The sequence below is a fragment of the Notolepis coatsorum genome (genome assembly GCF_963971535.1).
Source record: "Notolepis coatsorum genome assembly, chromosome: 6".
Classification (NCBI taxonomy): domain Eukaryota; kingdom Metazoa; phylum Chordata; class Actinopteri; order Aulopiformes; family Paralepididae; genus Notolepis; species Notolepis coatsorum.
In genome coordinates, this window is record NC_140170.1 from 161,616,040 (window position 1) to 161,630,824 (window position 14,785).

Consider the following 14,785-nt stretch of genomic DNA (forward strand, 5'->3'; position numbering starts at 1 on the left):
ATGAGATACGGAGGGTCAGCGCGGCAGACTGAACACCGCTCCTGTGTCAGTTAACAGGTGTCTGAACTAGACCTAAGGATGCACCAAAAACACTTTATTTTCCTGCCGATTCACAATACTGGTCCAATCCGTTACTTTAACACAACGATATAGACTTAGACCATTATCTTTGATTCTAACATGATTGAGATATAATCTATTTTCATATTTTTTTAATCTAAAATCATTTTTTTTTTAAATCTAAAATCAATTATTTTGTATCTAAAATCAATTATTTTAATCTTGTTGCATTCTTTTAACAGAAGGTATGTTGACATATAGTTACCCAAAATATTAGAACTGTTGGTGTGTGAACAACCTCCGATTCATCCATCCCCCCGTATATCAACTAAATCCAACCATTTCAAAAATCAAATCAGCTTTATTGCATAATAAAACACGGGTTACCCTGATTATGTTATCAGGGAAGCAGATTGGATATCTGAAATGGTTTGATTCTGTTCTGATATTCAGGGGGATAGAGATCAACGAGATTTAGTCATCTCCACGACACCGACGATCTGAACATTTGGGGTCATTTTAAATCAACATACATTCTGTAAAAAACAATTTATTTTAAATTAAAAAAGCAATGACATTGAAAAGTGAAGATCCTTATTGTGTTGAATGTTTAAAGGAACACGCCAACATTTGGGGAAATTAGCTCACCGTCTTCTCCAGAGAGAGACAAGAAGATAGATACCAGTTGCCTTTCTGTGCGTTCAGTAGAAAGCTATCTGGCTGCATGTTAGCCTAGCTAGCTTAGCACAATGAATGGAAGCAGACATGACCGGTTAGCCTTCGGGAGAGGTGTTAGTTGGACAATTCATTGTGCTAAGCTAGGCTAACATGCAGCCAGATAGCTTTCTACTGAACGCACAGAGAGGAAACTGGTATATATCTTCTTGTCTCTCTCTGGAGAAGACGGTAAGCTAATTTCCCAAAATGTTGGCGTGTTCCCTTTAACTAACACGCTCTACTATTATTTCTAAAGCACCAGTACAGAGGACCCGTCTGTCCCACGGCTATTACTGAGCCATGTAGACGAAGAGCGTTCGTTTGAGGACAAACATGATTGAGATCATATCCATGTTTCTCAGTTAGAGAAATCCAACATAATGCTGTGCGTTAAACGGCAGAAAACCTAATGGATCTACTTTGATTATTGACATGTGACACATGGCTCCCAGTATGAGGTTTTTTAGTATTAGGGACACTATCCCGTTACCAACACCTGCTGATAGCCTGTTATCAGCAGAAGCATACTGTATGTTGTGTATATATAAACATTAAAAATAGAAGATGAATGAAAATGAAGTCACCCTGATTTGCTTTCTAACATGCTGCATGTGGCTCTCTTAGTATCGGGTTTTTAGTTCTGATTCTGGCACGTTTCTTTTTAGCCAGATATCGGCCCGATATCCCACTCCAGTATCGGGGCCGGTGCCTCCCCACACCTCTCCCTCTGACCCCTCCTCCGTTCCGTCTGTACGTGGGAGGGATTAGTCTCTCCACTGTGTCTCTCTCTCTACTTGAGGAAGCCCTTGTAGAGCAGGTGGGAGCGGCTGCTGGAGCTCTCGTCCTCCAGACAGAAGAGCAGGTCCCTGAGGTTGATGCGTGTGATGCGCTGCCGTGTGGGTCTGGAGCCTGACGGGCCCCCGGCACCGCCCGAGACAGAGGAGCTGGACCCCGAGCCCTGAGAGAGAGAGAGAGAGAGAGAGAGAGAGAGAGAGAGAGAGAGAGAGAGAGAGAGAGAGAGAGAGGAGAGAGAGAGAGAGAGAGAGAGAGAGAGAGAGAGAGAGGAGAGAGAGAGGGAGGAGAGAGAGAGAGAGAGAGAGAGAGAGAGAGAGAGAGAGAGAGAGAGAGAGAGAGAGAGAGATTTACATCAGGGCGGCCTGGTGGTTAGAGACTTTACCGTAACTGGAAGGGTCACAGGGTGGCAACTGTGGCAACCGGTGCAACTGTTCCTGTCCGGAGTGTCGTTGAGCAAGGCTCCTCCTTCTAACTCACCCCTCACCCCTCCTGGTTCCCCCTCCAACCCAATACCTGGCCCAACCTAGTATACCCACAATCCCTTTCTTTACTACAAAGACCTACGTTTTACTTGATTCAGGAGCTCTTTGGGGGGAGACTAGGCCTGTGTCACTCCTGGAGTCATCCAGCATAACTCTTGACCTATTTGTACTTTGATACTCTGTTTGAGCTAAGTAAACCTGTGTTAACTAAGTCTATATCTGGAGTGTACATCCTTACTCATGGTCAATTCCTCCACAGCTCAGATAGCTGGTATAATTAGAATTTTAATACAGGCTTCAATAGAACTGGCACCAAAGTCTGGCACCAAGCAGAGCATAGAACGCTGGTGCTCTGAGGTCATGACCCTTCCTTCTTTTATAATTTCCTTGGTATAGAACGCTGGTATTCTGACATGATGACCATTCCTTATTTTATAGTTGACTCCTATGGTGAAACGCAGACATAGAGCTATACCTCGTCTTATAATCCCTATGGTCTATGGAGGGGTATGCAAATAAATACATTTCACTGTGAGAAACATGGTGGTCTACGGAAGCAGAGAACGGCCACATCTTTATTTATTATTCTATTGCCGTTTTCTTGTGATAACTATTTATTATTTCGTTATATTTCGATATAACAAAGTTTGTTTTCTTGTGATAACAAAGATACATTTATTTCATTATCTCGATATAAAAAAGGTTGTTTTCTCGTGATGTTCAGTACAGCAACAGACAGCCAGTGGCAGCTCTTGAAGGCTGAAATCAGGACGGCGTGATCACATGAACCAGCTCACAATCATCTCCGAGTTCTGCACACGGTTCTGGATAATTATCCCACCAAAACAAGTCTTCTGTTATATCAAGATAATGAAATAAATGAATCCGTTATCACGAGAAAACTACCTTTGTTATATCGAGATAATGAAATAAATGAATCCGTTATCACGAGAAAACTACCGTTGTTATATCCAGATAATGAAAAATAAGTAGTTATCACGATAAAACGGCAATAAAATAATAAATAAAGACGTGGATGTTCTCGGCTTCTGTAGGTCCAGCACTTTTTTTTTACTTAATCCTGGCTACAGGACCATGATGCTTCTACAGGCTGTAAGCAAGGATAGTAATTGACCTATCTCAAGCATCGCCCTCTTTTCTTGATCTTCCAATCACAACTACTTCCCTCGAAAAAACAAGCAACAGTGTTTGGACGATCAAGACAAGAGGACGGGCTTGAGATAGGTCCATACCATACATTACAAGAGTTTTGGAGCACTTACACTAAAACAACGGTTATTTTTTAACTAGAGGGGCACACACTATGATTTTGCGAAGTTTGAGACGCGTCCAAATAATCCATTACAATTAGGGTCGGGTAAAGTTCACATTTGAACTGATACAGGTATCAGTACCAGTTCCTGGTATTTGGTATCAGTACCCAACGGTACTTTTTTCGGTTATAATTCAGTTGTAAAAAAAATAAGTCCAAACTTCGCAATTTCAACATTTATGATCATGTATAATGTTTTTAAATGTTTAAATATCAACATTATCTGGCCATCCTCTGTAAATATGAGCAGCACAGTGTAGTGGTGAACACTGTCGCCTAGAACACGCCCTCTTTTTGACAGGTCGGTTTGAGTTTGACAGCGCGCGGTAGCTTTGAGTTTGATAGTGAGATAGTTGTTTAAGTAAGTATAGGTGTAAGTATAGAGTAAGTAGTAGAGTGTTATTTAGTTTTTTTGTATAGTGTAGTTTCCCCCAACGGCTTCTAGCTGTTTGGGGGAATTAACGTTTGTCTCTGGACATGTCCGAGAAAGCGCTGTGTGTGTGCGCTGAGTGCATTTGTCTTATGCATCATCACCAAGCCGTTTCTCGGACATGGTTCGTTGAGTCATGACTATAAATGTAAAACATAATACAAATATTATAATTATAATTATTTAATCCCGCGGATGTCTGTAGAATCGAAGGGACACAATCCCCAAGGATTTCTCACAAAGAAAGCCGTTAAATACATGGGCGAACATTGGTCTGTCCGATTTACGACTGCCTTTTCGAGTTTGTAAATCCTACATAAATCCTACAACGAATTTACAATATGAAGCCATTCGAGAATGCCGAATAAATTCGTAAATCGAGTTACGAAGGAATTCCTTCGTAACTTTCACGTATGTACGTTCGAGAATGAGGACCAATGATACTGAACACAGCGCTTGTCCAATGACACTTACTTTGATAAATTTGATTGACAAACAAATGAAATCGGAAAAAGGCAGAATAATCAACTTGGTTACTGTAACTACTAAGGCTGTCAAAGTTAACGCGGTATTAACGCGTTATCGCCCGATTCTATTAACGCCACCATTTTTTTTAACTCACAATTAACTTACATTTTTTATATTTGTTTTAAACAAAAAATTATTTTTTTTATTTATTTTTTTACTAGACTTCACTCAGGTGTATTGTTGATGCTCTCATTGATACTATGTTTGTTTCTGAAGTGTGTGTGTGAGATATATAGAGAGAGAGGGGGGTGAGAGAGATGAGGAAGGGGCAAGAGAGAAAGAGAGCTGGGAGAGTGTGTGTGTGAGAGGGGGGGGTATGTGATTACTCAGCCCTTGTGTGGGTGAATGTAACAAGTTCCTAACGTTTTCTTTCCCCTATTATTTCATGCACACTTTATTCATTGTTTAAAATTATTATTTTCTTTTAAGTTATTTTGTGCATCACTCTTTGATGCAAATTTGCAATGCATGAGGGTCATCCTTTTGTGTTAAAGGCCCACTTGCATGTTGTATTTTTGTTCAATAAACAATGTGGACTAGGCCAACGGTGACTTTCATGAAGAGGGAAAAAAAAGTATCGAAATTGACCCAGTTTTAGCATTTTTATCAAACATTTTGTCCGCCCAACCACAATCACCACGCACATGCATATTTTAATCCATGGTTCATAACGTGCGTGTGTCATCTTAATGATGACGTCACAGCAGGTACAGGGCAGCAGGGGGCCTGAGAATCATAGGCAGGTAGTGGCAGGTAGTGGCAGGAAGCAAAGAGCCTTCTTGTTACTACTAGGCTAGCCGAGGAGCTAGTATCCGTTTCACCTAACACTAGTGCTCCATGATCATAGCCATTTATCTCTAAAGCTAACCACTATTTGTAAAAGCCACAACAACGTTACCATATTTGTAAATATACTAATGTAAATCATTGTGTCGTTGTACATATTGTGTATATAACGTTAGTTAGCTATCGTGGTAGCCCCTTTCGTGACTGATGCACCGAGTGCTATCTGAGGGGCTACTATCGTATCAACATGCCGTGACGTGTAGCTTGCTAGCCGGCATGATGCCTGTGCAGTGCTTTGCCCCACAGGTCTGAGAAGAGGACCTGCACATTTCACTCGTTCCCGAAACTCTTCTACATGCCCCGATTTAAAATGGTTCAAGACAGTAGACATAATGCTAACGTTACCGGGGTAACGTTAACGTTAGCCAGAGCCATATAGCCAGCTTGGTACTATGACCCAGACGGGGATCAGGCGACAGCCTAACAGACCAATAGCGCTGCTGTACTGAACAACAGGCTGCCTAGTGGTACATGTCGTTTTTTTTTTACGACATTAAAAACCTTATAGCTACCTTGTTTCAACCAAAAATGCAGTTGTAGCTAGGGATGGGTATCGTTAGGATTTTATCGATACTACTACTCTTATCGATACTCTTATCGGTTCTTTTTGATTTAGCAAAAAAAAAATTATTAACACTTTGATTGCCTAAGGCTAAATTCATGATATACCATAGGTTGCCAGCTCTATTTGTCTATGGATAAGTACCCCTTCTTTGCAGGGCTATAACTTTTTAAATTCTATTGCTAAATTGCCATTATTATGGCCCATTCAAAGTCCTATATGTATTGTTCATTGTGTAGCAACGTTAAACTTTTTCATTCACATATTCATAGTAAAATATGGTCTAATGTATAAGTATGTTTTCATCTCTTTCTGCAGCTTTCTCCAGAACGTGATCTATAGCCCCAAATGCATTATATTGATGATGAAATACAGTTTGATGGCAATCGGCGCGATATAAAAAATTTCAATTGGACGTACTTCTAGAAGTTTCTACGTATCATCTGATGCTGACCGGATGGGCGAGGGGATCGTTTATAATTCCGTGGGCAGCGTTATATCATTCATCTAGTGTGGGTCATATGTTCATCAGAGCAGTTTATATCGAACACGTTCAAAAATAACGCTGAATCTTACCGTATCTTCCTCGCGCCGTTGGACGATCAGCGTGGTGTAGACCGTTTTCGATTATGGGATGTTTATCCAGATGAACCATTTTCAGGTTGTATAATACTATATACGTCCAAATAACGTTGTTTATTGAGTTAGGGCGATTGATCATCCAGTGTGTTGAGATGGAGTCCGGCTACCGATCGCGAGTGCCCGGAGCACATAGGATGAGCACTTCCTGTTTGGCGAGCCCCTCCCTCTTGGCCGATCTGCCGATCGGCCACCAGATGGCGCTCTCGATCCGTTAAACAGTTGATGGGAGCTCACCAGTACATCTCAGGGCTCCGGAAAGAAAATATGATTTCGATCACAGATTTTTGAAATATTGATATCAAAGACGAGTTACGGCGTCTTCGGCAACTTGAGCATGGCGGGGAAGGACGCCTAAAAACGTCTTCCGGCAGCCAAAGTGTTAAGAACAGAATCGATATTGCTTTATTACTCTTTTATATAACTATATTACTGCACATGGCTACTTTTTTGTATCAATTAATACAAGCAGTCAGATAAATTAACTATTTTGGGACTTTCTATTTTATTTAGAAAGTTCTTAAATCAGAATGTCCCACCCAATACCCAGCTGTTAAAAACGGTTCAATACTCCATGTTATTAGTAGAGGCTGTGTGTCTTGGTGCGCTCCGGGTTCTGTTTACGGTTTGCGTTTTGAGCGTGTAAGCTTGCCGTAGCGATGATGTCATGCTCTAACGTCAACACAGGAAGAGTTTTAACACACAGTGGTGGAAGCTGGATGCTGATATAAAGAAACAAATAACCAATAAATATGAAGTTATATTTGAACCTCTGTTGTCAAGCCTGTCAATATAACCCACCCCCTTTTCTCACAAATGGAATTGGTGTCGTGGAGTCCGCTTTGAGCGTTTTCCAGGGTTAGCGGCTAACGCTAGTTAGCTTAGCCTATGTATTACTAGTTAGCAGCTAACATTGCTTGCATCAATTATATTGCATGTCATTGATCTACCGGTCGATCACGGCCGACTGGTTGGGCACCACTGGTCTATAGAAATAAATGCATTCGAACAAGAAACCAATGTATAGTAGACATAGCAATGGCAAAAAAAGTTGAGTGTGAGTAATAATGGCTCGCTGCGGCTCGCTTCTCGTGCAGAGACAGAGAGAGGAGAGATCGTTCGCAACGTTTAAATTCCTCAAAAAAAAAACTCATAATAATCTATAGCAGTACCGATAACGTCTGAGCTTATAAATACTCCGGTCTTTTCTAATATAGTACCGGTTCCCGTTTAGAACCGGGGTCCGGGGGGCACTCCTAGTTGTAGCTGGTCCATCAAAGTCTCTCCGACGATTAAACCCATTTGCGTCTTGTAAGGCGTCCATTTGGATCAAGGAAATAGCTTTCTGCACTCGTCAAACTCCATTGTAGTGGATCAGAAGTAGGTGAAAGTTACCTGCAGTGACGTCACGGCACTGATAGCGTCTGATAAGCTTTTTGATTAGCTCCATACATGTTATTCGTGCATGGCGGGGCGGCTACGTGGCGTAGTGGGCAAGGCGCTCGCCACGAAATGCTGGAGACGCTGGGCTCGTCAGTTCGAGCCCAGCGCTCCACATTTGCTTTCAGTTTAGCTGGTCGTCCGTACTAATACACATTGGCCGTATTAGGGGGTGGGAAACTGATGGGTGGGGATCGGGCGTTGTGGACAGCGACTCCTACAGGTCGGTTGGTGCGCCTGCGCAGTAGAATCAGGAAGTGTCTGGGGCAGCGTGAGCCTCCCACGCGTTACTCCTCGCCACTGAGAGATCGAGCTGCGCAGGTGAAAAGATGCGACTGCTGTTACCTCAAGTACCGGAGGGGACTTGTGCTATGTATGACTTAGTCCACATTGCAGCCGGCTTGTGGGAGGCAAGAAACAGCGTCCGTGACAGGGGAGGGTTGAATTGGATGATACGAAATTGGGATGGGGGAAAATATAGAAAATGGGAGAAAAAGTGGATAAAAAAAAAAAACATGTTATTCGGGCATGGACATTTTGAACCATTTCTGAGTGGAATTTCCGGCGTCAAATGGAAAAAAATAAATAATGAAAATAGATACCAATGATGTTGTAAACTACCCATAATTGAAGAGTAGGGTTTAACCTGCAAGTGGGCCTTCAACCCATTCTCTGCCGGAGCTTATATCCATCGCTGTTTGATCTCTGCCAGCGCTATTTGTCTATGGAAATGTTCACCTTCTTTGCAGGGCTATAACTTTTTAAATTGTATTGCTAAATTGACATTACTATGGCCCATTCAACATCAATTATCTATCGTTCAGGATGTAGGAACGTTTTACTTTTTCATTCACACATTCATACTAAAATACCGTCTAGAGTACAAATATGTTTTTATCGTTTTCTGCTGTATTTCATAGAACGTGAGATATAGCCATAAATGCATATATTAGATGATCAAATGCAGTTTGATACCAATCAACATTATATACAAAATTTCAACTGTACATGGTCCTAAACGTCATGACTGGTCATCTGCGGGTGAACGGAGGGGGGGGGGGGTCGTTTATAATTCAATGACCGACGTTAAATGGTTCATGTAGTATGGGTGATATATTGATCAGAGCAGTTTGTATCGAAAATGGTAAAGAAAAACACTGAAACTCACCCCAGTCTCCTCGTAGCGTTGGGTGATGAGAGTGGAGCAAAAAGATCGCTATTATGGGATGTTGATCGATGCGATCCATTGCCGGGTTGTATATTACTAATACACGTCAAAATAATGTTGATTATTGAGTTATGGCAAAGATCCATATCCACAGTGTCTGTATTGAGCCCCGGGACGATCACAGAGTGGCCGGACGAAAATAGGGGACGGACCAAGCACTTCCGGCCACTTCCGGTTTGGCAACTCGTCGATCGGCCACGAGGTGGCGGTATTGAAGCGTTGCAGAGTTGAGCGGAGTCCTACAGCACCAGCCAAGACTCCGTGGGTGAAATGTGAATACCATGACGAAATTGTGTATTGTATACAGTATTGTATATTGTATGGTAACTACGTCTATTCTGCATCGAACATTGTACATATGTCTAAACTGAACACTGTGACCTCATTTTTTACTTCTAATTTTACTATGTTATTTTATTTCATACTTATCTTGTCTTGCACAGTCTCTGGAGCGTAACAGTAAGAAGCATTTTGTATAAAAGTATTCTGTACTTCTGTATGACAAATATTAAAGAAACTTGAAACTTGAAACTTGAAAATATGAAATATTGATCTCAAAGACGCCTTACGGCGTCATTGGCAAATTACGCATGGCGGAGAATCGGCAGAGAATGGGTTAAATGGCTGCATAAAGCAAGCATTTGTTGACTCGCATGTTGATAAGAGTATTAAAACTTGGAACTTGAAAAAGATCTGTTTAAGGTAAAAAAAAAGAATAAAAAAAAAGAAAATTCGATTAATTTGCGATTAATCGCGAGTTAACTATGGACAATCATGCGATTAATCGAGTTAAATATTTTAATCGATTGACAGCACCAGTAACTACATGACGTCCCTCACCTCAGCTCCAGCAGCAGAGGAAGGAGAGTCCAGCTTCCTCCTCTTCCTCGGTCCGATGGCTGCCAGGGCTGTCAGGTTAGCCTCCCTCTGTCTCAACACAGCCAGCTCCTGCTGCTGCATCTGAGGAGCGCACACACACACACACACACACACGCACACACACACAGCAACTTGAGACGTTGATACACACAAACACACATAAACAGTGGCAGGTATACTCATATAGTCAAGTGTCCTACACTCGTTGTGCTGTACTTGTGCTGTATAATGACAATACATTTGAATCTAATCTAAATTAATGTAATGTAATGTAATCTAATATAAACAAATCTAATCTAATCTAATCCAATGTAATGTAATATAATTCCACCCTACCTCTTTGGCCTTCTGCTTCAGACGCAGCTGCTCTGGGTCCTCTTGTCGAGCTCGAGACTGAAAGAGAACAGACCAGAGGTTACAGGAGGATGTTCAGATCTCTGGAACACGTCTGTGCTGCTGCAGGATCCGACACCAACACTCTCCACTGTAATCAATATTGACACCAGGCGTCATGATGTTCTTAATCACATTCTAAGAATATTAACGTAAGACCTTATGTAACGAATCGATATTCTATCAAATGATGTTCTAGAAAATGAAAAGGATAGTGACGGGACACAGGACTGCTTGAAAGTCTAAACATTCCTCAAGTACTTGATTCATAGCTTTTTGACTTAACGCACAAGTGATTTATGAATCAATATCAGGGTATTTCAGCATTCCGCTGTGATCAAACAGTGTGATAAATCTTCAATCATCGCAGTATCGAACTGCAAACACCCAGTGTGTAGAGCTGCATTATCACCCCACTGTGACTCCAGCAACAGGGGATTCACAGCTATCACTATTAATCGTTAGTGATATAACCCCCTGCATAATCCACAGCGACCGTAACCTGAGAAATAAAAACAAGTAATCAAAAGTACAACACGATCTATAAGACGTCCTCGTGTTTCAGTGCTTCGAAGCGTTCCATCCCTGATGTGTTAAACGTCTGCGGTTATGAGGAGTGGCTGGTGGTCTGATGTTGTGGCTACTTTCTCTTACTCTTACTTTCTCTTAAAAACGATGGGGCTGGGCGGCTAGGTGGTGTAGTGGGCAAGGCGCTCGCCACCAATGCAGGAGACGCTGGGTTCGAGCCCAGCTTTCCGCATTGCTATCAGCTTGGCTGGTCGTTCATACTAACACAATTGGCAGTGTTAGAGGTGGGAAAGCTGGTGGGTGGGTCCTGGTCGTTGTAAACAGCGACTCCTACAGTTCGGTCGGGGCGCCTGCTCAGCGAGGATAGGATCTAAGGGGGGTAGTGTGATCCTTCCACACGTTACACCCTCTCAGTGAGAGTCCGCGCTGCCAGGTGAAAAGAAGCGGTTGATTGGCTGGACGTGTGTCGGAGGAAGCACGTGATAGCCTCCACTCTCCCAGACCGACTGTGGGGGGTAGGTGCGCAGCGACCAGGAAGGGGATTGGGAATTGGCATAACGACTAACATTGGGATGGGAGAAAAACGGAGGAAAAAGGAGGGGGGAAAAGATCAATAATAAAAAATAAAAAACGATGGGGCTTTTAACTTAAGATAAGATAAGATATTCCTTTATTGATTCCCTTGGGGGAAATGCAGGCGTCGTAGCAGCATGGGGAGGGGAGGTACAGGTATGGGCAGGGTAATAGTAGAAGAAAAGTATAAATATAGGCAATCAAACTAGAATAGTAATAGTAGTAATAGTAAAGAATAAGCAGTGTAAACAATATAATTAACTCAGAATATAAGAATACGAACAAGTAAGCAGTGTAATCAAAGGTGCAGATGAGGGTCTGTATCATCATTTGGTCGTCCTCAGATGAGCTTGATAACAGAGTCTCCAGTCTTCTCGTCGTCCAAACATCCAGCAAGCTCCACAAAATTCTCCACTCCTGCATCTCTCCGTCCTAAGCACGTCCACGTATGTCGGCGTGGGACGTCCTCGTGATCGACGACCGTGCGATGGATCCCACAGCACCATCCTGCTGGCTGGAAGCTCTCCGTCTGTGGCAATGGCCAGCAAGTTTCATCCTCCTGGCCTCCACTTTCTCACTCAGCCTTGGTAGCCCCCCATACAGCTGCTTGTTGGTAACATGCTCGCTCTGGTCAATGTTTAGCACTGCACGCAGCATTCTGGTGTAGCACTCATCCAGAGACTTCTGCAGGGTGGGCTTCAGGGTCCAGCTTTCACAGCCATATAGGAGGACCGACTCCACAGTCGCATGGAAGAAGTTCAGCTTGATGTGTCGGGGGAGATTGGAGTTCCACAAACTAGTCATGCCATTCAGGGCCCTCCATGCCAGCGCTTTCCTCACCTTGAGGTCCTGTTCTGATGAGTTTACCCATGAACCCAGGTATTTAAAGTCACTGACCAGTGGGAGAGCACCGCCTCCAGCTGTCTTGAGAGGCAGATGGTCCAGGGGGATGTTATAGGTGATTACCTCAGTCTTTTTCGCGTTGAGGCCGACCCTGCCACATTCCGCCTCGACTCTTATCAGGAGCTCCTGTGCCTGTTCCACGCGGTCAGACACAAGCAGATGTCATCCACGTAGTCCAGGTCTGTCATGACTACAGCAGGGTTTCTTCGGGACTTCCTGGGTGTGACTGTGAAGCCAAGCTCCTGCCCGTTGATGGCTTTCCTAAGTGCGTAATGTAGCACAACTATGAAGAGAAAGGGGGCAAGAGTGTAGTACCCCAGCTTGGATGGCAAACTCTTCACTGTTGCCATCCGGGGTTACCACCTTGGCTCTTGTGCCCGTGTACATGGCCCAGACTAGGTTGGGAGGGACTAGGTTGGGAGGGACCCCATAGGCCTTAAGGATTCTTATCATCTTGTCTCTGTGTATTGAGTCAAATGCCTTCTTGAAATCAATAAAACACAGGACAGCTGTGTTTTAAGGCCAAGATCTGGGCTACAGTGGACCTTCCCTGCCTAAAGCCTCAAGTGAGGGTCAATGGCATCCCAAAGTCGGTTGAGTATCATACGGTTGTACATTTTTTATATGACACAGGTCAGGCTAATGCCATGATAATTGTGTGGCTTAGACAGATCTCCAGACTTGGGCACCGGGATGATGTTGGAGAGGGACCATATCGGGCTTGATGCTTCCTGTCAGAGCCTGGTTACAGATCTTCAGTATGATGCCGTCAAGATTGCAGTTCCTAGGGACCTCTGTCTGGGGGGATGCCGTCCGGCGCAGCACTTTTCCCCCAAAGTGGTCTTCACTGTAGCAAACTCCATAGCTGTGAAGGGGCCATCGTCAATTTCGAGATTTGTGAGGACTGCAGGTATCTCCTCCTCGGCTCCTTCCACTGTCGGGTGGGTGCCTATGCCTAGGAGATCCCGGAAGTGGGTGAACCAGGAGGTCACCCTCTCCTCTGGGTTGCAGCCTGCTAGTTGTCCCTCCCTCGACCTCTTGCGCCTACTCATCTCGTTTATGACGTATGCCCTACCAGTTATATTATGTGTTACAATAAATATGGTCAATAACACTTAGAATGTTAATATATACTATGAGTAAGTAAAGTAAACAGTATACACAGGTGCAGTATACATAAAGTACCCTAATTGGCATGATATACATTGTAGTACGTGCAGTTTAGGTGAGAGAATAAAGAGTAAAGAGTCCTGTGAGGAGTATACAACAGCTTTTATCCAAAGCGCTTTACAACTTACACCTCACATTCAGCCATTCACTCACACATTCTCACACCGACGGCGGAGGCGATCGTGCAAGTGTCTTGCTCAAGGACTCACTTCGACACGCTTCCGGGAGGAGTGAACCTTCAGATTACCAGACGATCAGTTACACAGAGAGATGTGGTTGGACTTCCACACTCATAGCAATACATGTATTGTTGTTCACACCCCTGGTGAAACAGGGCGGTCTGTCCCGTACCTTAGCTGCCTTCATGAGGATCTCTCTCTCCTGCTCCTCCTTCCTCTGCTTCTCCAGCTGGTCCAACTGCTCCAGGAACTTCAGCTGGGCACGTACGTCACTGGTCTGCTCATAGTGGCCTTCCTCCTACCAACAGGGGGCACAACAGGTTAGGGCTGAGCGATATGGCCTCTAAATGATATCACGATAATTTTTGGCTATGTCACGATTAGGGCTGTCTTAAATACTTTGAAGCTTCGTTCGATGGCACGAGCTTCGAACATTCAAAAATAAATCGAAGTTAATTTTATTTTATTTGTATCTAATTTTTTTGCCTCAAATCTTGCGCCTCTATTCCAATGAAACGGAAGTAAGCGGCGCCTTCCCGCATCCATTCCAATGAAACGAAAGTAAGAAAGTAAGCACAAAACATTAATAAGGCTATGCCTATGCTGCTATGACTAATGTGTTACCAAGTTGACTAATTTAATTGTAATCATCTGCTTTTGTAGGTGCATTGTCTGATATACTTAAAATATAATATAATTGTTTGCTTGATAGACAAAGGTTGCAACATAATTATGTAATGTCATGTCGTTGGCTGTGAGAGCAGCCCCACTGCACCCAGGCAGGGCAGCCGAGTGAAACCTTGTTGGCTGCGTCACAGTCACGAAAGGGGCTACTTAATTAATTAATCCAATCCACTTTATTTATAGAGCACATTTAAAAACAACAACGTTTACCAAAGTGCTGTACAAGTCCCACAACATAAGATTAAAAAAGAAAAAAAAAGAAAAAGTTATTATAATTACATTTTCTTTTTCTCGAAGCTTCGAATTAAAATCGAAGCTTGGCCCCGAAGCTTCGATTGCCAAAAAAAGCTTCGAAGGTCAGCCCTAGTCACGATACATGCTATATATCACGATATTTTGACATTTCCTCTAAAGCA

General features: G+C 43.2%; 1 protein-coding gene across 1 annotated transcript in view; it reads right to left on the reverse strand.

The window, feature by feature from the left end:
* Nucleotides 1-970: 970 nt before the first annotated feature.
* taf4a (TAF4A RNA polymerase II, TATA box binding protein (TBP)-associated factor) overlaps nucleotides 971-14,785 on the reverse strand; it is a 55,846-nt gene continuing 42,031 nt past the window's right edge. Inside the window, exons 12-15 of the mRNA XM_084315976.1 lie at nucleotides 13,858-13,983; nucleotides 10,276-10,332; nucleotides 9,901-10,020; nucleotides 971-1,735 (exon numbers count right to left, since the gene is read on the reverse strand). Coding sequence (XP_084172102.1) covers nucleotides 1,568-1,735; nucleotides 9,901-10,020; nucleotides 10,276-10,332; nucleotides 13,858-13,983 — 471 coding nt within the window. The 3' untranslated portion in view covers nucleotides 971-1,567. The remainder of the gene's footprint in view (nucleotides 1,736-9,900; nucleotides 10,021-10,275; nucleotides 10,333-13,857; nucleotides 13,984-14,785) is intronic.